General features: G+C 49.4%; 1 protein-coding gene across 10 annotated transcripts in view; it reads right to left on the bottom strand.

Moving 5' to 3' along the window:
* The window catches only part of magi1b (membrane associated guanylate kinase, WW and PDZ domain containing 1b), a 183034-nt gene that overhangs the window by 37645 nt on the left and 121800 nt on the right, over positions 1 to 23589 (bottom strand). For 8 of the 10 annotated variants that reach the window (XM_083660739.1, XM_083660745.1, XM_083660742.1 and 5 more), the window contains exons 8-12: positions 18666 to 18723; positions 16869 to 16996; positions 15381 to 15503; positions 11345 to 11530; positions 10487 to 11146 (exon numbers count right to left, since the gene is read on the bottom strand). In XM_083660739.1, coding sequence (XP_083516865.1) covers positions 10487 to 11146; positions 11345 to 11530; positions 15381 to 15503; positions 16869 to 16996; positions 18666 to 18723 — 1155 coding nt within the window. The remainder of the gene's footprint in view (positions 1 to 10486; positions 11147 to 11344; positions 11531 to 15380; positions 15504 to 16868; positions 16997 to 18665; positions 18724 to 23589) is intronic. The other 2 variants (XM_083660743.1, XM_083660748.1) reach the window with 1 other exon arrangement.

The raw sequence follows: 23589 nt of genomic DNA, 5'->3' as shown, positions 1-23589 counted from the left end.
TGTACAGTGAAGGAGTGAGAGGGTCACTCTCAGCTGTGTACAGTGAAGGAGTGAGAGTGTCACTCTCAGCTTTGTACAGTGAAGGAGTGAGAGGGTCACTCTCAGTTGTGTACAGTGAAGGAGTGAGAGCATCACTCTCAGCTGTGTAACAGTGAAGGAGTGAGAGGGTCACTCTCAGTTGTGTACAGTGAAGGAGTGAGAGGGTCACTCTCAGTTGTGTACAGTGAAGGAGTGAGAGCATCACTCTCAGTTGTGTACAGTGAAGGAGTGAGAGCATCACTCTCAGTTGTGTACAGTGAAGGAGTGAGAGGGTCACTCTCAGTTGTGTACAGTGAAGGAGTGAGAGCATCACTCTCAGTTGTGTACAGTGAAGGAGTGAGAGGGTCACTCTCAGTTGTGTACAGTGAAGGAGTGAGAGGGTCACTCTCAGCTGTGTACAGTGAAGGAGTGAGAGGGTCACTCTCAGCTGTGTACAGTGAAGGAGTGAGAGCGTCACTCTCAGTTGTGTACAGTGAAGGAGTGAGAGGGTCACTCTCAGCTGTGTACAGTGAAGGAGTGAGAGGGTCACTCTCAGTTGTGTACAGTGAAGGAGTGAGAGGGTCACTCTCAGCTGTGTACAGTGAAGGAGTGAGAGGGTCACTCTCAGTTGTGTACAGTGAAGGAGTGAGAGGGTCACTCTCAGCTGTGTACAGTGAAGGAGTGAGAGGGTCACTCTCAGCTGTGTACAGTGAAGGAGTGAGAGGGTCACTCTCAGTTGTGTACAGTGAAGGAGTGAGAGGGTCACTCTCAGTTGTGTACAGTGAAGGAGTGAGAGGGTCACTCTCAGCTGTGTACAGTGAAGGAGTGAGAGGGTCACTCTCAGCTGTGTACAGTGAGGAGTGAGAGGGTCACTCTCAGCTGTGTACAGTGAAGGAGTGAGAGGGTCACTCTCAGTTGTGTACAGTGAAGGAGTGAGAGGGTCACTCTCAGCTCTGTACAGTGAAGGAGTGAGAGCGTTGTTTACACTAGGAGCCTGGACGTGACCACCATGCATAGCACAGCTTTACTATGCTCCATCTGTGTTTGTCAAGTGTGTGTGTGTGTGTGTGTGTGCATGTTAATTGTGAAATTAACACACACACACACACACACAACACACACACACACACACACACACACAGGGGTACGTTGTACTATCTCTTTCAAAGATGGCCATGGTGCCTTATTATCCAGGGGAGAAATGGAAATTGGGAGCATTTTTTTCCACATCACCACCACCACACACCCACAGGCGCACATACACACACACACACCCAGAGGAACAGGCGCACATACACACACACACACACACCCAGAGGAACAGGCGCACATACACACACACACACACCCAGAGGAACAGGCGTACATACACACACACACACACCCAGAGGAACAGGCGTACATACACACACACACAGACCCAGAGGAACAGGCGTACATACACACACACACACACCCAGAGGAACAGCCGTACATACACACACCCAGAGGAACAGCCGTACATACACACACAGACCCAGAGGAACAGGCGTACATACACACACACACAGACCCAGAGGAACAGGCGTACATACACACACACACAGACCCAGAGGAACAGGCGTACATACACACACACACACACCCAGAGGAACAGGCGTACATACACACACACACACACCCAGAGGAAACCCCACTATTGATCTGCAGAGCATCGTGATGGAAACACAGGATAGTGTGGCCGAGCAGAGGGGGCAGGGTGAGTGACTGTGCCACCCTGTGACCCTGTGCAACAAGTGTTGACTGACAAGCAAACGCACCAGTCAGCAGTGGTGAAAGGTAGGCAGGCGCCTGACGGGCACAATGTTCCCTCGTCACTGCTTTTCTGGACTGGAAGTGGAAATCCAGCTCTTCATGCTTTATTTGTCAGATAGTCAGAGAGAGAAAGGAAGGCATGAGAGAGAGAGAGAGAGAGGGGGGGGGGGGGGGGGGGGGGGGAGGACGACCACGGCCCGGTTTGGAACCCGGGTCGCTGCGGGAAGTACCGGGCCTTTACGGCATGATGTGCTCCACTCAGTGAGCCACGCCACGCTGACGCCCCGTCAGCACTATCTGTAATGCAAAGTGTGCAGAAATACCACTCTTACTGCCCATATACACGGGATTGATTCCTGCTTTGGTCCGTGCAGGGAGCCATCATCTGCGTTTATCACTTTCCCCATGGGTGTGTGTGTGTGTGTGTGTGTGTGTGTGTGTGTGTGTGTGTGTGTGTGTGCGTCTGTATGTGTGTACATGTAGTGTACGTGTGGCGGTCTGCCTTGTATATATGAACGAGTGCAGTAAGTAACAGTTTGTTTATGTGTGCGCACACGTGTGTTGCTGCACCCCATCAGTGAGTGCGTTTACATGCAAACAATAAACGGATAACTGAGAATAATCAGGTAACTGGCGATAATCTGATCTCTGCGTTGACATGCACTTAGTAAATAATTTAGCCAATTGTATGTAACATACCAAATAAAAGCAAACGGCAATGTCTAAGAATGCCATGCCATGTAACTGGCTCGTTAAGTCTCGCATTCCAGGGAATTACGTTAACGTCTGCGGGTCTTATAGACGTAAGTGGCTCGAGCTGCGCTCGGAGGAGAGAAAACCTTCTGAAGCTTTCTTTGTTGGAGTCCAGCTATGTTTTACAAGAAAGTGCTCGTCATTGTCGACGATAACGTTATCTGACCTGGCTAACAGTGGATACTCCGCTTGCTTGCTGTGTACCGAGCTCAAAGTAGTAGGCTGCTACGTTCTTTGTTTTACCCCCTGCACTGTCCGCTACAAAAACAACTCTCTTCTTCTGACGCTCTTTTGTATTTCGCGCCGTGACCGCCCGAAGTGTTAACACGACCCGGAAGATTTTGGCCCACCCCCGCGTCTGAACATAAGGTGAATAGGTTTTCTCATAAATTGATAACGCTTGAATAATCAGGTAACTAATAAACAGTTTATTAGTGTGTATGTAAACGCACTCACTGAGTGTCCTCAAAGAACAGCATTTTGACAGGAGGTATTTTGACAGGAGGTATTAGCAAGCTGTCAGCGCGCGTGCCCACTGCCCACCATTATGCCAATAAAGTGCTGTCTCGTCTGGCAATGATCCACTTTGCATTTTCCCCTCTTTAAGCAGCAGGTCCGGGAAGAAAAAACAGGTTGTCTGTCTGCAAAGAGGCAATAAATCACTTCCAAACTGCACTTAAAGATGGTGGAGGAGGGAGGAGGGTGGAGGAGGTGGAGGAGGTGGAGGGTGGAGGGGGGGTGGAGGGGTGGATGAGGTGGAGGAGGTGGAGGGGTGGGTTTAGACAAACACACATACCACCAAGAGGAAAGACTTCCTGTAACACTAATGGGTGTGGATGCTTTGCTAGATGAAAATGCACCTAAATACTTTTGCAAAGTGACAAGTGCCACCTAGAGGATGATGATGATGATGATGAAGGCTGAGACACGTGTCTGGAGCCTGCTGTCATTTGTCTCTTTGTTGTTTTGAAGGCAACAACGCAGTGACATTTTTAATCCATGGCTCAACACCTCTCAACCTGCCACTCCTCCTCCTCCCGCTGGCTACGTGTGTCTCTCAACCTGCCACTCCTCCTCCTCCAGCTGGCTACTCTCAACCTGCCACTCCTCCTGCTGGCTATGCTCAACCTGCCACTCCTCCTGCTGGCTATGCTCAACCTGCCACTCCTCCTCCTGCTGCTGGCTATGCTCAACCTGCCACTCCTCCTGCTGGCTATGCTCAACCTGCCACTCCTCCTCCTGCTGCTGGCTATGCTCAACCTGCCACTCCTCCTCCTCCCGCTGGCTACGTGTGTGTCTCTCAACCTGCCACTCCTCCTCCTCCTGCTGGCTACATGTTTGTCTCTCAACCTGCCACTCCTCCTCCTCCCGCTGGCTACATGTTTGTCTCTCAACCTGCCACTCCTCCTCCTCCCACTGGCTACATGTTTGTCTCTCAACCTGCCACTCCTCCTCCTCCTGCTGGCTACATGTTTGTCTCTCAACCTGCCACTCCTCCTCCTGCTGGCTACATGTGTGTCTCTCAACCTGCCACTCCTCCTCCTGCTGGCTACATGTGTGTCTCTCAACCTGCCACTCCTCCTCCTCCCGCTGGCTACGTGTTTGTCTCTCAACCTGCCACTCCTCCTCCTCCTGCTGGCTACATGTGTGTCTCTCAACCTGCCACTCCTCCTCCTCCTGCTGGCTACATGTGTGTCTCTCAACCTGCCACTCCTCCTCCTCCCGCTGGCTACGTGTTTGTCTCTCAACCTGCCACTCCTCCTCCTCCTGCTGGCTACATGTGTGTCTCTCAACCTGCCACTCCTCCTCCTCCTGCTGGCTACATGTTTGTCTCTCAACCTGCCACTCCTCCTCCTGCTGGCTACATGTTTGTCTCTCAACCTGCCACTCCTCCTCCTGCTGGCTACATGTGTGTCTCTCAACCTGCCACTCCTCCTCCTCCCGCTGGCTACATGTTTGTCTCTCAACCTGCCACTCCTCCTCCTCCTGCTGGCTACATGTTTGTCTCTCAACCTGCCACTCCTCCTCCTGCTGGCTACGTGTTTGTCTCTCAACCTGCCACTCCTCCTCCTGCTGGCTACGTGTTTGTCTCTCAACCTGCCACTCCTCCTCCTCCTGCTGTCTACGTGTGTGTCTCTCAACCTGCCACTCCTCCTCCTCCCGCTGGCTACATGTTTGTCTCTCAACCTGCCACTCCTCCTCCTCCTGCTGGCTACATGTTTGTCTCTCAACCTGCCACTCCTCCTCCTGCTGGCTACGTGTTTGTCTCTCAACCTGCCACTCCTCCTCCTGCTGGCTACATGTGTGTCTCTCAACCTGCCACTCCTCCTCCTCCTGCTGTCTACGTGTGTGTCTCTCAACCTGCCACTCCTCCTCCTGCTGGCTATGCTCAACCTGCCACTCCTCCTCCTCCTGCTGTCTACATGTGTGTCTCTCAACCTGCCACTCCTCCTCCTCCTCCCGCTGGCTATGTGGGAGGAGAGAAAAGGTCTGATCCCACACTCTGAGAGAAGAGGCGTGCAAACTGCAAAGGCTGATCGCCCGGCAGGGACGCATGTGTCACCCGGCCGGTGACTGAAGACTCGTGAGTGGAGAGAGAGAGAGAGAAAGGAGGGGGAGAGAGAGAGACAGAGAAAGGAGGGGGAGAGAGAGAGACAGAGAAAGGAGGGGGAAACAGAGAGAGGGGGTAACAGAGAAAGATGCAACATGAGTGTTTCTGCAGCACTCTTACATCATCCTCCCTCTCTGATCCTCTGACAGCCCTCCATCCTCTGAGGCTAACCAGCCTCCTGCTATCTGCACATGGCCAACAGCTATCTGCTGCAGATCCCCCTGCATTCACTGCAGCACCTGCCCGGCCTTACAAACAGGTGAACCCCACCGGCTGAATACGCCTCTCTACATCCAACGCTGAAATAAACAGGCTTTCCCCCCATATGGCTGACTAATGACATGAGCTACTGCTGGGCTACTGACACGCTGTGTTTCAGGTATTGTACACGAGCAGCAAAGTACTTTTTTGCTGATGAAAGGCAGCGCAACAACAGATGTGTGCGTCCTGGTGGACCGCGTGGCATTTACACGCCTATTCAAAGGGGAGAGGAAGTTAGCGGTCCGCGCGACCGCGGCAAGCCGTCCCGGGACAAACATGCAAAATGACTGATGTGAGCTCGTTGGTGGGGGGCAGCAAGAGACAGGCAGGGGAGAACGAACACATTAGAGCTGTGTAATTAGACAAATGAAGAAACCACGCATGGCAAATTGCAGCGCTGATTGAAGTCGTAAATCATGGCGTCGCTCTGCGCTTATAGCTGGTCTGAGTGGATTCTGACACAAACCACTACTGCATCGTGTGTTTCACATCGTCAACGCGCTCGATACCCACACACATGTCAGCACTTTGAGCTGGAGGAGGTGGTTCTTCATATCGGTGTATGCTATGAAGAAGTGGACCAAAACCAGGAGACAAAGACCACCATGCTCTTAGCTTAACGCGGCTTCTTGCTCCGAGAAAGAAGTGAGATGGAAGGAGAAACACTGAAGACACTTCTAATGAGATTCACACTGTCAGGTTCACATGCTGCGAGCCATGGATCATCTCAACACACTGAGTGGTGAGACATTCAATATGCTCTCTGGGTGGTGTGGGGATAAAAGCACACACACACACTCATATCGGGAAACACACACACGCGCGCACGCACGCACACACACACACACAAGCACAGAGGCGCGCGCACACGCACACACACACCGCGAGAGAGAGGGGCACACTGCTGCGTGTAGCAGGCTTAATGAGTGTGTATGCACGTGCACGGGTCCCCCCGGATGCGGCTCCTATCTCCTATCTTCATGTAAATCTGCATACTGGCAGTGGGGGAGAGATGCTGGGTGGGGAGAGGGGTGGAATTTCACCAATTAAGAGTGTACCAGGGTCCTCTCTGGCTGGACTCTATAATTGGACGCGTGACTCTGTGCGTGTTTTTGAGACCAAACGAGTGTGAGTGTGCGTGTGCATGTGTGTGCACAGTGCACACACACACGCACACGCATGGAGGCGTGTTTGCTCAGCGTGGAAGATGTTCTTGATGGATGAACGGGAGGAGGAAGCGAGAGGGAAAGAAAGAGCAGAGCACAAGAAGAGAGAGAAAGATGTGTGTGTATGATAAGCAAAGCTGACATCAGGACCCCAATTAGAGGCCAGTGTGCCTCGCTGCTCCTGGTAGAGAGAGAGCAGTGAAGACACAGAGAGAAGAAAGTCATTAAGGCAATATATATAGAGCCTAGTTCTATAGGGGGTCTCTGTGCCGCCATCTTTATCTGCTGGTGTGTGTGACTGCAGGTGTGTGTGTGATCAACACGTATGACACATGTATGAGCGTGGCATTGACATGTGACAAAGTGTGCAACACAACACGTCGCCATTCACCATGGGAAATGTTATGCAGGAGGGAAAATGTATGCTGAAGTCCACAAGGGGGACAAAATGCTGACACACACAGCTTTATACAGCTAATGGCCCATTTCCACCGCAGGTAGTAGCGCGATCCCGCTCCGCTCGACTCGATAAATTGTCTCATTCCACCGGTAAAAACTGTCCCAGCCCGGGTTGTATTGGGGTCGAGTCGTGCTACTTTTCGTACCTGCCTCGTCAGGGTTCTATTCTGTCAACCCGGTACCATACGGTGACGTGAAAACATTGTTGACGACCGATTGGTCAGGCAGAATCGTGTTTACTCTGTCTATCCTACTGACTGTCAATGCAATGCTGCATACCAGTTTGGTGGTGCTTACCTTCTCTTCTGTTGTGTTATTTCCATCAGTCTTTTGTGTTGCTGCCTTCGCCTCTGGTGAAATAAAGTCGTGGCGCGGTGGTTTCAATTGTTTTCAGGGTGAAAAAAGTCCGCTGCTCAGGAAGCTCCTGCGCAGCGCTCCGCTAGGCCGCAGCGGGTCTTTGGTGAAGCCGCGGTCTTGCCTGGTGAGAGGCCGCGGGGGTACAGGCTTCACTCTGTTGCGCCTCTCCCGTCCGCGCGCAGCGCATGCCTGTGAGTTTGACTAACTACAAAGTGATATCCATTCTCCTGGCCGATTATCACATTTGCCCATGTACACTGTAGGTCATTTAGAGGCACCAGTATTTCATAAACAGTTTAAAAGTTCTGTGGATGGATTTAATTGTAACGTTATGTTATAGCCTACTTCGGCTATATAAGCGAAGGACAGATATGCGGTCGCTATGACGACCAGCTGTGGGCGGGGGCAGATGAACGGCGGTCGAAGCAGAACATCCATCGGGCCGAAACGAGTAGAGCCGACTGGTGACGAGCTGTGCAGGGCGGTAAAATGTGGTGGAAATGAGCCATAAGACAGAGCCAAGGCATTCTGGGAAATACAGTCCATCAAACGTCATGTGACCAGATGGATCAGCTAAGAAGTTCTTCCACCATGTCACATTATTGTACTGGACTGGTACTGTCCAATAGATCTGGATGACATCATTCTTAGCGGTGGTTTTAATCAGATGGGCCGGGTTTTACTACAGAAAGACAATCCAGCTTCAGGTAAGTTGTCAACCAGGGAAAAGTGTGTTTAACCGGCTTTCATATTCATTTCCTGTTTGGCTCCGCTTACTGACCTACCTAAGTACAGTATGGTAAAGAAAACCATAACATGCTTTTACCAATACTGTTGTACCAAGTCAATTACCATACAGTCAATAATATACATGATCATCAGAAGCCATACCTGGCTATTTGACCTCAGTCCCACTCCTTTTGGTCATAAGTCTGTGTTTGGCTATCAAAGCCAGTCAACAAAAGCCCTGCCTTCTGTTTTATTGACAATCCATTAAGACGTAGGGCATTATGGGCTTGTAGCACTTTAGGGGCTTGTGTACATCTTGCACTATGCCCACTGTGAGATTGGTGTGTGTTTGAAGTGTGTGTGTGTGAAGTGAGTCAGAGACACCCACAGAGGACAGGTAGGAGAGAGAGACTGAGATAGTGATAGAGAGACACTAATCTGTGTAGCGAAAAAGAGAGAGAGGAGAGACTAAAGGGAGACGAGGCTACAACTTGGCCATCTGAACAATTTCCCTTGCCAGTTCTGTTCTGAGCACTTAACCACACAGAGGAGATAATAATATGCAGGCACACAATCTCTCTCTCACTCGCACACGCACACACACACACACGCACACGCACACGCGCACACACACACACCTTTCAGTTCCTTGAATTAATAAGCCACAAGGCAAGCTATGGCCGTTCTGACGGAGGAAATGGTCCAATTACTTGTATCACGCAGTGCGTTCAGAGCTTCACAGCTCTTTGAGGCTCAGTCTTGGGAGGATTGGAGGATTCAATCATTCCAGTTGTATCCTCCGTGCGCTGGCCGTCTTTCCCTTTAGTGCTTTTGTGCGATGGTGATTTTCAATCACAAGCTTGACAAAAAGCAGGTTGTCACCTTGTCAATGGCGGCATTCACAGGTACAGCGTGCGCACAATCGCCTTACAAACCCCCCGATAAGGTAGACGTATGTTAACAACACATACATCAGCTCACACACCACAGCCAAATACCCCCGATGTGTTGATAAAAGGTGGGCCTACACACATTGGTGGTAGTGGCATGTTTAAATCACACAGCCTTTGACTCACAATACACTTTGTCCATAAACTAGATATTCACAACCAGCAAACACAGTAGACACAAAGAGAGATAGAGCAAAATAGAAAGTGAGAGAGAGAGACAGACAGACAGACAGACAGAGACAGACAGACAGACAGAGACAGACAGACAGAGACAGACAGACAGGCAGACAGACAGACAGACAGACACACAGACAGAGACAGACTCGCAACAATATTGAGCAGACTTGGACCTCACCTGGAACAACAACCCCACCTGAGTTTCTCTCTCTGGTCTCTTCTAGTTTCTCACTTATTCTTTATATTGTCCCCCTTTCTCCCATTTTACCATGTTCTTCTCTCCAACTCCTTTCCTCTTCAAGCCGGCTGTCATGATGTGTCTTAACATTCTCACAACAACTCCCCTCACTCCCTCTCTCTGCTAGTTCACTTTCAGCCACTTCTTCAAATGTCATTTCAACTCTCTTTGTGATTTCCCTCCCGTCATTATCCTTCTGTTTTGCTTTCTGTGCAACCTATTTTCACTTCGTCATAAATATAAAGTCAATAAACAAGCCGCATTCTATGAGCACGAGCAATCGATCTGCTTTTCTCGGGAGCATCAAACAGCTTGAAGACAACGGCTTGGCTTGCTTTGTAGTTCTTTTAACATTTGCACAGATAAATCATGAATGACCATCTAGCCTGGTCAAACCATACTGATCACGTGGACTCACATTCTGTTGGTTCTGCCGGGCCTCAGCCCGCCCACAGTGATTTCCAGAGATTATTACAAAGTGCACGGACCAATCAGGGGCCTGCCTCATACTGTAGTTGACAACGTAACTGGCCAATCAGGGACGCCGCTGGCAAAACCCTATGGCAGCTCCCGAAGCAACGAGAGGTAACTTTAACGTTAGTAAAGTAAACACAGCCGTAAGTGTAGTTATCGCAGAAATAGACTCAATAACAACAATAAAACAAGAACACGAGTTTCTCAGTGGAAAAGACGTTTTCGCCCATTCTTCCGAGTGGATTTGGTGACGCTGATTGGCTGAAGCAGCTGTCTGTCAAGGCAGTGGTCCCACCCACTGAAATCGCTGGAGGCCAGACTGAGCCGCAGAACGAAACAGCATGTGAGAGGTCACGTGATCAGCATGGTTTACCTGTGAGGTCATGTGATCAGTATGGTTTACCAGGCTGTAACTTCCATCTTCCTCACCTGCGTCTGCACTCGTCTTCAGGTACATCACAAACCACACACAGCATACACATAATGAGCGTCCACTCACCTCTCTGCACCAGCATGGTGACCTCGCTGCCTTTGGGACACTTGCTGAGCAGGTCCACCACCTGGTTGTGAGACATGCTCTGGACGTTCCTCTTGTTCACCTCCACGATGATGTCGCCCTCCTTGAGGCCGCGGCAGCGCGGGTAGTCCACGATCTGCTTCACTCGCTGACCCCCGCCTCCGGGACTGTCGGCGATGGTGAACCCGAAGCCCTTGTCTCCTTTCTCCATGTGCACAGTGATGAGCTCCGGCTGGGTGGCGATGGACGAGGCCAGGCTGGCCACGTCGCGTTCGCTGGGGTAGCCGTGCTGGGAGGAGGTGTCGGAGGCCCCCTCGGCCGAGGGGCTGTGGGCCCGGGGGAGGCCGTTGATCGGCGGCCCCGAGCCGTTGTTGTTGTTCTGGCTGCCGTGGCTGGACGGCGAGTCGTAGCTGTGGTGGGAGGCGTCCTGGCCGTTGACGATGATGGGCTCTTTGTTGTCGAGAATGGCCACCGAGGTCACTAGGCTGGTGTTGGGGTCGTCGGGGTCGAAGGGCAGTGGGTAGCCACGGCACAGCTCCAGGTTGACCATGGAGCCAATTTGGATCGACTGGAAGATCTTCACCACCTGGGCGTGGGTGTAGCCGAGCACGACTGTGTCGTTGACGCTCACGATCACATCACCTTGAGAGGTGGAAGAGAAGGTGGGGATAGCTTGATTTTGTCATGTAAAGTGTTCTTCTGTTGAACTGAGTTACTGTAGTAGACCCATTGTCAGAATCAATTCCAGCAGCACTCCACAAATCAAACTAAGCAATAGCAATAAATGAAGAATTAAAAACTCTTTATAAATACAGTTGGGTGTGTAATAAAACTCCAAACCTGTCTCCATCTTGCCATCGAGGGCAGCGGGCCCGTCTAGGACCAGGCTCTTGATCTGCAGGAACTCGTCTGGCTCGTCTCCGCCCACCACGGTGAAGCCGAAACCTCGCCGGCTCTTCTTCAGCTTGGTGTTGATGAAAGTCCCTTTCAGCTCAGCCGGGTTCCGTGTGAAGAAAGGCTTCCCTCCTACATAGACACACACACACAAACGGATACATCTAAGTTTCTTCTCACACACTGTAATGTAACAATGGCCCTGTTCGCATGTCACCCGAGTTGCTAAGACGGTTCTGGGTGGGGTGATCTGATATATCTGGGCTTCAAGGAAATGCTCTTGCTCTTATTGTGAAAAAGGTACTAAGCAAAGACATGAACACAAACACCAATCATTCATCTAGCAACACAATTAACCTGCATTATCTGACCAGTGCGGCCAAGCAAACCCACTGTAATGACTACTGGCCACAGTTCAGTCATCACCCAGTGGGGTGTGATTTGGTCTGATGGCACAACATGAATCAAAACGGCACAATTATAATCAATGGATTCATTAGGTTAAGTGGGATGTTGTATGTGGGAGGAAATGAGGGTAATCCTCATCCCAGCCAGGGTTTAATCTCCATCCCAAACACCCCCCGGTGCCATCTCTCCCAGGCATCCGCTCCTGATACCCACAATGCACTGCTTCCATTTGAGGTGTGGCACAGATTGAACATGGTCCAGAGCAGGGGTTCCCAACCTTTTTTGTGCCGTGGACCGGTAGATAGATGGAAAAAAAAGTCGCAGACCAGTTGTCAATTTGAGTAATAATATATATATATATATATATATATATGTGTGGTAGTTGAAACATAGTTTCAAGTTGACGTTTATTTATGTTTGTAGTTTGTAAAAAAATGTTTGTAAAAAATAAATAAATAATAATAATGTTGACCGGGCTAGCGGCCCGGTACCGGTCCGCGGCCCGGTGGTTGGGGACCACTGGTCTAGAGAAGCAACATGTGGCAACTACGGTTCATCCAGACATTTCTGTCATTGTCTGTGGTATTATGGGTTGAAAGACTGGTTGTATATGAGGAAGAATAGTCAAAATATGTATACAATCTAAGCTTCTTAATGTCCTTTTTTGCAGCTTAATGCTCTAACTGGCTAGTTTTGATGCTCCTTTGTATATGAGGGAGGAAGCAAAGGTTGTCTGCTGATTGCATTTGGACCAAGAGAGCTTTGAGGAATGCCGTTGCAATGTTTAACAAACTCCCACTCTCGTTAGTTTACGACCAGATATAAAACTCATCTTCTGTCAAAAACCTATTTTCATGACAGAGGGTTTTGTGTCGGTGAATCGCTCCTGAAAGTGTCACCTCCAACTGCTGACAAGTCATCTCTATCACTCACGTTAGATTGGCGGTGAGGCTTTGGAACACAGAGAAAGCTCAGTGGAATGCATTTCAAGATGCTCTTCAGATATGATAACTGCTCTTCAGATATGATAACTGCTCTATGTCTGCAATCTAAACCCAATCCGTCAGTCTTCTCTCTCTTTCCTCTCGTCTTCTCTGTTCTGTGGCCGTACGCACAGAATACAGGATGGAGTGAATCACCGTCTGGCATTATGAATGAAACCAAGAGAGATATGAGACGCACTGAATCCAAATGGAATAATAAAGTATCAGCGTCTTTAGAATGGCCGGGAGGTGAAGTCTTTTTAATACAGGAGGACGAGGCACACGGAAAAATACTTTGCTGTTTATTAAGAGATGACGCACGATCCAGATAACATGATGTAAGACGAGGCAGTGTGTCACTGACAAGCAGAGAGGAAGATGTTAGCGGAGAGGAAGATGTTAGCGGAGAGGAAGGATGGAGTGAACGTTGAGTTCATGCAGACGGAGATGGAAAGAGAGGAGGGACATGAAGGAGAAAGGACGACAGGGGGGAAATAGTGCTGAGTGACCTGCGTCCTCGTTACGTTATGGCAGCGCTACAGCTGATGCATTCAATGAAAAATGCATTCACCTTGGTGTCGGGCCGTGTCCTTGTGTTTGTGGAATTTCCAGGTGTGTGTGTTTGTGTGTGTGTGTGTGTGTGTGTATGTGTGTGTGCGTGTGTTTTGTGTGTGTGTGTGTTTTGTGTGTGTGTGTGTTTTGTGTGTGTGTGTTTGTGTTTTGTGTGTGTGTGTGTGTGTGTGTGCGTGTTTGTGTTTTGTGTGTGTGTGTTTGTGTGTGTGTTTGGGTGTGTGCGTTTGTGTGTTTGTGTGTTTGTGTGTGTGTGTTTGTGTTTTGTGTGTGTGTGTGTGTGTGTGCGTGCGTGTTTGTGTTTTGTGTGTGTGTGTGTGTGTGTGTGTGTGTGTGTGTTTGTGTGTTTTGTGTGTTTTGTGTGTGTGTGTGTGTGTGTGTGTACACCGCCTTTGAATCACATTTTTCAGGAACACAAGAGATGAAACAAAACTGTTAGCAGAAGACGGTGTCTTTGTCCACAAGGGATCACAGAGATGTACGAACAGACCAGGGAGCAGGAGAGACATGAAAGCAGGGAATGTGACAAAGAGAGATTTCAAATCAAGCCTTTCACTGGAGGAATGTCAAGGCCTAGGACAGTAGAGACAGGGAGAGCGGAGCGGGGAGGGGAGGGGAGGTGGGTGAGTGGGGACAGAAAGACAGAGCAGAGTGCCTCGAGAAACCAGACAAAAGCCAGCGAGGCAGTGAACGTGTGGGGTAAAACAAAGAGATGGACAAGGTGAAAAGGGAGAAGACGATGGGACGGATCGGTATGGGAGAGAGAGAAAGACAGAGACAGCGTGAGGGAGAGAGACAGACAGCGTGAGGGAGAGAGAGAGAGACAGACAGCGTGAGGGAGAGAGAGAGACAGACAGGGTGAGGAAGAGAGAGAGAGACAGACAGCGTGAGGGAGAGAGAGAGGGACAGACAGCGTGAGGGAGAGAGAGAGACAGACAGGGTGAGGGAGAGAGAGACAGAGAGAGACAGACAGAGACAGTGTGAGGGAGAGAGAGACAGACAGGGTGAGAGAGAGAGAGACAGACAGGGTGAGGACGTTAATTCTCTAGCATGGCTGTGCTAATTAGCTGCTGGCATAGAGGGACCTGGCAACCAGAGAAAGACGACACACGACACGGTTAGTCAGTCCAGTCTTCAGCCAATCATATTCTATCTGCCTGTTGGTATGTCTGTACTGGGTGTGTGTGCGCTACTTAATTTGGGGCAAATCATAATATGAAATCTAGCAAAACGGACAATAATATATTATTATGAGTAAGGTTAGATGAGAATCGACATGTGAACGCAGTAAACACAATGACTTCTCAATGCGAGACAGCTGTTAGAACGGCCGCTAACAAACCAACGGCCGTTTGTCAAGGACCCGCCTTCAACAAACTGCAGACACATGTAGAGCAAATCACTTTGTAACACGGAGAGAACTTTTTAAAACATCGGAAAAGATGTCCCGAGCAACGCCACATTATTTGATTCCGTTTTATCACACAACTTCTCAATGTCACCGCCCCTTCTCTTCTGCATGAAGACTTTGGATTGGTCCTGCAATTAAGTTTTTTTTTTAACTCTCTAACTGTTTCCACCCAGTTTTAGCAATGAAAGCTAGGAGAAGGTCCTCGGTCTCTAATTGAGCGAAGCCTTGAGACTGAGAGCTGAGCCTATATTATGGAAAGAAACTTCCACTCATTCGGTGCACCATCATGAAAACGCAAACACTGCCTCAAGCGCTCTTTTCGGAAAAACCAAAGTCTACATTCCAAATGAGTTGAATTTGATTTGACTTATGACGATGATATGATGAAACGTATACTACAGAGAGCAGCTTTACAGTGTCAACTCACAACGGGCACACTCCATCATGAAAGCCTGGAACACGGCCTCAGGCGCCGGCTCAGGAGAACAAACTCCTGCGCCGACAGAGCTCCATTTTGTTTGAGCTATAATAGGTCGCTCTGGGTGAGGCGGCGCTCAAAAAACGTGGACGTTTCCGAGGAGCTTTCAGACTGGAGAAAACGAGGACTTACGTTTCTGTCCCATGGCGTTGGGCACCGGGGGTCCGGTCTGAGGCTCTCTGTAGGTCTCCTGGTGAGTGGCGGCGGCGTAGCTGGCCAGCGGCGCCCCTGCCAGCGCCGAGTCCTCCATCCATTCTGCAACAGCAAAGAGGGGGAACACAAACTCTATAGACGGGCTGGAGACAGGTGCACACTGCTGCACAGGTGCCCTACTTCCTGTCGAGCCACAATATGAGGAAACTAGGGCTGTGAGGGCTCCGGCACGACAAAATGGCCTCCCTGCGCTGAGTGTTTGGGCCACAGCTGCTTTGCTACAGTGGAGTGTGTTGAGGAGGAAACTAGGTCTCTGGGAAAATGACGCACTTCCAGGTACAGTAGTATGGGGTCTGCCTCTCGCACCGTATCCCCACGAGTCACAATGGAGGCTCGTAGGTTCTTGACTATCCACGGATCGATTGTATGACATCGTCCATGTTGCTTTTAACACGTTTTGATATGTCACTATATGTGACACTATATACGACAGGCTGTGAGACTGTGTGCGCGCCCCCCCACAGGACGGATAGGTGGCACCTCCTCCTGTCCAGCAGCCTTTAACACACTTTCACATGTCCCCGTTTCAACCACAATGGAGGCCTGTGAAAATAGAGCGCCCCCATTTCTCCAGCATGGCTGCTGTCTTTGATGAATCACCTGGTGGCGGCCTGACGCCACTACGGCTTAGACCACAACCTTCATTAACATTCTTAACATTGAGATGCAATCAATGCAGGAGTGAGAAGAAAAGTCCTCGGAGGTATTGAGTTTTTTGGGGGGGGGGGGGAGGTTGGAGATGTGGGGGAGGAAGAGAAGTCAGCAGGTAATGGAGTTCAAAAACCATTTCTGCTGAACGAGCAGAAGGTGGGGTGCGATAGGAGAGTTCCGAAGTGGGCTGGCCTGCATTTAGAATTAATCTCTCTGCGGGACGTCCTGCAGATAGATGGAGGTTAAGACAGGAAACAGGAGCAACTTCAGGTAACTGGCTGTTTGGGTTTGGGTTTTTTTTTTTTTTTGGTGGGTGAGCTAAACTAAAAATAATAATAATTAAAAAAGTCTTCTCCAGGGCATGCTAGATCATAGGATCATTCTTAGTAGTACTGACAGTACTGCCTTTTTTTAAGTGAGACATATTAGAAAGATAGCAATCAAATCATTCAAAGTAGAAGGCAAACTTACCTGTCTTTTCCCAGCGACACAGAAAACTGAAATTAACTTCAAAAAGGCTGCAGGTGTGCAGCCGCAAATCATAGGTATGCCTTTATGGAGGGTCACTTAGCAAATCATACAGCAGTTAGCAGCAACAGCAAGTAGTAGCCATAGTCGGTACATAGACAAGACACAATCACACGTGTGCGCACACACACACACACACACACACACACACACACGAGTCAGTCACGCACATGAGTAGAAAGAAAGGAAATGGCGCCCGCGGCGGTGGGGCGGGGCTTGTGAACCAACCTCGGATGTAGCGCTCACCTTCAGGTGGCTGCTGCTGGCTTTGGGGCTGAGGCTGCTGCTGCTCCAGCTGCCTGCGCCTCTTAGCCTCCAGCACCGGATTCTCATACTGGGTCTTCCTGTTGATATGACTGGGAGGAGGGGAGGGGAGGGGAGGGAGGGATGGAGCGAGGCATCCGGAGGGGTTAAAGGAAGAAAGAAAGAAAGAAAGAAAGAAAGAAAGAAAGAAAGAAAGAAAGAAAGAAAGAAAGGAACGAAACCGAATGAGAAAGAAGGGATGGGTGAAAGTGACAAAAGAAAACGCGGTATGGAATAAGATATAATAGGAGGGTGGGGGGAAAAGGTTGACAGATAAAAAAAAGGAAAAAGATATATGAAGGTAAGCAACGGCATGGAGGGAAGATATGGGGCGGAGCGGGGTGGAGTGGAGCCGGGTAAATGAAGCAACAAGAGAGGGGGAGAGAGTGGGGGAGAGGGATGATAGAGGAGACAGAGGAGGGATAAGGTAATAGGAGAGAGAGAGAGATAGGGTAAGGAGAGGGAGGGGAGGCAGGGGGAAGACATGGCGATAAGCTTTGATTAATACAGCAGGCGGACACGCTTTGAGGTGGTGTAATACACACACACACACACACACACACACACACTCACAAAAATACACAAAACACACACACACACACACACACACACACACACACACACGCACAGAAACAATCACGCAAGCCACCAAATTACATCAAATGAATGGCAGTGCAATTCAGAGAATGAGACTAGAAGAAGCATCTTCTGCATTGACGTTGCGACCCAGGAGGGGCGTCGTAATAACCCAACAGGCCCAGGAGGGGGCGTCGTAATAACCAACAGACCCAGGAGGGGGCGTCGTAATAACCCAACAGACCCAGGAGGGGGCGTCGTAATAACCAACAGACCCAGGAGGGGGCGTCGTAATAACCCAACAGACCCAGGAGGGGGCGTCGTAATAACCAACAGACCCAGGAGGGGGCGTCGTAATAACCCAACAGACCCAGGAGGGGGCGTCGTAATAACCAACAGACCCAGGAGGGGGCGTCGTAATAACCCAACAGACCCAGGAGGGGGCGTCGTAATAACCCAACAGACCCAGGAGGGGGCGTCGTAATAACCCAACAGACCCAGGAGGGGGCGTCGTAATAACCCAACAGCACGGAGAAATTACACCTTTAAACGGCACGGACGCATGCAGACAGATGATGCAGTAAATATGAGGGGAACGGTGAATAATGTATATTAAGAGAAACAAATCGCCATGACAAATAGGGGGGAATCGAAAGACCCCCCCCCCCCCCCCCCCCCGAGGTGCTGCTTTGAACAACATAAAAAAAAACATGAAACATATTCATATAATACTGAAGCCCCAGGGGCACGCACAACATGAGAGGCACGTGCGGCGCATGCATGCACACGCGCACACACGCGCACACACACACACACACACACACACACAGCATGTGTTTCCAAATAACAAACACAGACAAACAAAATGGCCTACATTCTTCCAAAACGCTATAGAACAGACCAAAGATAGCTGCAGCGAAAGCCGGCTGCGTTGCGCTGCTTTGGCGACGCCTTACAGTAGAGAACTGCACATGCGTTAAAGCTGCACCTATTTACATGAAGGTCATCAGAGTTGCATGGGCTCGAGTGAAAATGTGTTAGTGAGTATTCCTACCTACCTGTAGGCAAGAAGTCAACCTTACTGTGCACTTGCGTACGCGTGCTCCTAGTCCTAGGTGTGTGTCTGTGTGTGCTTATGTCACTTACTCAACATAGTAGACCCCATACACCGGATCGTCTATTTTCTCCCATCCTGTCGGCAGTTCTAAAACGGGAGAGAGAGAGAGAGAGGGAGGGAGAGAGAGAGAGAGAGAGGGAGGGAGGGAGAGAGAGAGAGAGGGAGGGAGAGAGAGAGAGACAGAGAGGGAGGGAGGGGGAGAGAGAGAGAGAGGGAGGGAGGGGGAGAGAGAGAGAGAGAGAGGGAGGGAGGGAGGGGAGGGAGAGAGGGAGACACTGTGAAGTTGCTGGAGGCGATATTTGAGCCATAGGAGGTGAGGTCAGTGGAGACTAGAGACCTTTTCCCTCCCATTGTGTCTGCCTGTCAGTCAGTCTCCAGGGCCAGAGTGACTCAATGGCTTCACAAGCTGTCTGCCCCCCCCCCCCCCCACCCCCCTCACACTGGTGACATTTCCACACATCAGATGAGAGCAGAGCAAGACCCCCCCAGGCAGAGATGGGTGCTTAGATGGATGGACAGGGGGATGGGAGGAGGAAATGGGGGGAAGAAGATGTGACAAAGGGGACAGGAGAAGAGATAAGGAGGGAGGGAGCGATGGAAGCAGAGAAGGGGACATCATCCAGGCTTTGGATCCAGAATTGGAAAACAACACACACACACTTGGTTGTAAAGGGAGGGAAACACAGTGGGGATCCGGAGTCCCACTCCGGATGAAAGTTATTTCGACGGTCAAATGACTGAAAAGATAACCATCTCTGCTTGGCTGAACACAATGGCACTGAGTGGTACCTGGCCATGTTCTGGGGCTCAGTTTTTGCATGAACATTTTGTGAACTTGACTTTCACCTGAGCCAGCTCTACGACACACGCTAAGATCATGCCTTGATGTGACTGAAAAAACCCTTGTGGCCTTGAAAGCAATCGTTTACTCACAGCAACACAGACACGCATGTATGCATCTACAAACACATACACAGAAAGAAAAAAAACACACATGCACAGAAAAACTCCACTGAAACCAAATGTCTATAGTCTGATTACAGTACAGCGCCATTGATTACTGCCTGGCCTCCATGCAGAGAACCTCAGAGGCTTCTAATTGGCTACAAGCACAGATTGTCCAATAATAATCCTGTCCCGTGAGGCGTCAGTTTTGCATATCTTTACCCGCAGCCGATTACGCCTCGCCCTGTATGCCAGTAGATGCTAATTACAATCATCAACCTTGGAGAGCCTCCCAAAGCTTTCTTCTGGTGGAGAGAGGCCATGGCTGGAGCGGAGTCAATAAAAAGCAATAAAGAGCAGAAGGGAGTTGTTAAACCTCAAGTGTGTATATATGCTGCACGCCAGTAGAGCCTACGGCTTTTTGCCGTAAGGCCTTGGCAGAAAACGTTAGCCGTGGATTTTAACTTAAGCAGGAATAATTTAGAGGAAATGCAAATGTGAATCTGCGATCAGGGTCACCAGAAGGTTTGATAGTTGTGTAGTAAATGTAAGCAATATACCGTATGTCATATTTTCTACACCTGCTAAATGCTAAATGCTGCTAAATGCAGCGAATATAAAGAGCATATTAATGGTCTTGAAAGGGGCTGCAGGGCTCCTAGCATTAGCGTTGCTGCACAGTGTGCGCACCCACCACCAAACAGGCGTGGTGCATTTATTACCATTCACATGTTGTGAACTGGAACATTAAATGGAATGCAGTCCCGCCTCGCCTCGCGCAAAATTCTAATCACCCACTTGATTTCACACTGCACTGGTTCCGCTCGCGAAGGAGAACGAGAGAACGAGAGAGAGAGGGAGAGAGAGAGAGAGAGAGAGAGAGAGAGAGAGAGAGAGAGAGAGAGGGAGAGAGAGAGGGGGGAGAGAGAGAGAGAGAGAGAGAGAGAGGAGAGAGAGAGAGAGAGAGAGAGAGAGAGAGAGAGAGAGAGAGAGAGAGAGAGAGAGAGAGAGGGACATCTCGACAATGTACCTTTCTGTGAGCGGAAAGCCCGGACAGAGAAAGAGCGAGCGGAATCTGGGCACTCATCAAAAGCTGTTTTCCATTCACCCCGTCTCTCTGCACCTCCATCCCACCCTCCTCCCCCACCCTCCTCCCCCACGCCCTCCCCCACACCCATACTGTGAACCTGAGCGGGAGTCACGGGTGACAAAGTGCCTGTTTAACCGTTTGCATCTCATTCTCTTGCTGTAGCGCTGTATTGGCTTTTTCCTCAGCTCGCCCGGCCTACTGACGGCCCACTTGATCTCTGCGTGTGCTGTGCTTCTAACATGGAGGATGTGTGTGAAATGTTTGAGTTTCTTCTTCCTCAGAGAGCCGCTGAGGTAATTGGCCCTTTTTTTTTGGTCCACCTGTATTGGATTGTGCTGATCGATAAGTTATTGATCGTGTTCACCCAATAGGGGGCTGTCATTTGAACAGTGGATGCATCTAATTCTGTGTTTATGACATGGCAGCTGTTTAAGATGCTAAACACAGGTCCAGGAGCTGCTAACAAGACTGAAGCCCATTAAATCATGGTTTTAGCCGTCACAGAGTGCAACGATTTCTTATCACTGGAGAGGCGGCGGTTAGTCTCTTAAAACAATCGCGTTGGCTCCCGCAATTTGCAAAGGCTTCCGCCGCCTGTACTTCATAGAGGAGGAAGTTGGTCAAAAGGGAAATAAGGCGGGACATCCGCTCAATGCGGGATGCTAAATTCTCCAATCAACTGCATCGTTTTTTTTTACGTGTCGTGATTGGTCGAATACCGTCAAACTTCCTCCCGGTCTGAAGCGTTTTTTTTTTTCCTTTGGAAGGTGACAGGGGCGGACTGGGATCATAATTCAGGCCGGGCATTAGATACCAAGCAGGCCAGGCCGATACGGGCCGACGCGCGTGCCGGCGTCCGAAGGGCGGCGTCGAAAAATTTGGGGCGTTTGAAGCTCAATTTGGGCCGTTTGAAGCCCAATTTGGGCCGTTTGAAGCCAGATTTGGGTCGTTTAAAGCCAGATTTGGGCTGTTTGAAGCCCGATTTGGGCCATTTGAAGCCCAATTTGGGCCGTTTGAAGCCCAATTTGGACCAAGTCCAATTTTACAATGAGATGCACCCACTTTAAACCTGAATAAAGTAATAAAACCACTAGTAAACCAGTAGGCGGCGCCTGGCCTGCTGTTCAGTGAGTGGCCTGGCCTGGCCTGCAAAAAAATATATATATATATTTTTTTTTGGCAGGCCAGGCCAGGCCAGGCCACCGGGCATTTGCCCGACGTGCCCGATTATGCAGTCCGCCACTGGAAGGTGACAACTTCCTTCGGCCAAATTTTAACAGGCCAAAGTACAGACTGTCTCTGGAGTATTCCAAGATTATGGAAGACAGACTAGGTAGCAGTCAGCATTGGCTTAAAACATGACTTTAAAAATGACCATCTCCTTTGTCGCATGTTGTGTCAGTTCTCTAAACCATCTTTCTTGTCACCCTCTTCTATAGAGAGGCAAAGTGAACGTCACTTCCTGCTTCAGCACTGTACCAGAGATTTTCATCCGCCATTTATTTTCCCATAGACATTTCGTAAAATGCTTATAAAAAGAGTTTTACTTGGTCAAACCAAACGGTTCAGCTAACGCTATAATCGGGAGAGACCATAGAACATTTCACTCGGACCAAAACTTAAAAAAAAAACATAAAAAAATATTTTCTTCAAACCATGCATTTTTTTTTAACGTTTTGATCCGAGTGAAATGTTCTGCGAACTCTCCTGTTTCTAAATATATCTGTACCATTTGGTTTGAACCAGTAAAACTCTTTATAAGCATTTTACAAAATGTCTATGGGAAAATAGATGGCGGATGAAAATCTCTGGTACAGTGCTGAAGCAGGAAGTGACGTTCCACTTTGGCTCTCTATTGTGTGCTACATACTAAAGCTGAAGTGCCTAACAAATATGAACCATAAGAGAAAATATATATGTCGATGAGCTTTGGAGATCACTCATCAAGAAGCAATGATCTGTTGGAAGCCACCATTGAGAGATATACACTCAAAGTCAATGTACTTATTGTATAGTAATGATAGCAGTATAGCTGCCATGTGTATTTCATGTTGTAACTCCACTCAAAACATGCATCATGTTCATCATCATCAGGCCCAGCTGGAGCCCAGCACAACAATTAATCACATACCTCCGCCTCTAATGTCATCTATGACATCATTCATTACCGGGGCATGAAAGCACAGGCCGCGGTCTCTAGACGCCATTTATCCCGGCATGAGCGTCCACACGCTGTGTCTGATGGGCTAGTTAGACTGTGCTGATGGGAGTGGGGAACAGGACGAGTGTCTGTCTGAGCCAGACAGACAGCCATTCAATCATCATTATAACAATCTGTCTCACATCAAAACCCTCGTCTCCTATTGGACAAGACGCTGGCCTGCTGGCACGTGGGTGTATTTTTGTGTGTCTTGCTTTTTTGGCCGTACGTACGTGGGCGTATAGGCAAAAAGCGTCGCCGCTGGCTGTGTGAGTGAGGAAAGCGTTTGGGGGTCGTTCAAGGCCGCTTCACTGTGTGCAACTGTTAAGTCAATCACATGAGTGCTGGGGGGATTTATCACAGCCACATATATAGCGAGGGTTGGCTGGATGAAGGTCAGCTCTCTGATACCGTCTCATTACTAGATGATTAGGAAATCATCATATTCATCTCTTATTAATGATGATGGGCTACTGGTGGCAGTGTTGTTGCAGGCAGCGGGCAACGTGTGTGTCTGTGATTCTGTAGATATTACACATTTAGAGACTCTTATCTTCACTTACCCATTTCACTTTCTGCCCCCCACTGACTTGATCCCCCCATCATATGTCACGTTCAAGGACTGCACTTTAATTTGTGTGTTTTGTGACTGTTTTCTATATAGCTCTGTCTTCCACTATTGATGTGACCGACATAACTGCATACTTGCACTAAGACA

Source organism: Poromitra crassiceps, assembly GCF_964638095.1.
Source record: "Poromitra crassiceps genome assembly, chromosome: 25".
Taxonomy (NCBI): Eukaryota; Metazoa; Chordata; class Actinopteri; order Beryciformes; family Melamphaidae; genus Poromitra; species Poromitra crassiceps.
The sequence above is the reverse complement of the archived record's forward strand: the minus strand, read 5'-3'. Positions and strand labels throughout refer to the sequence as shown.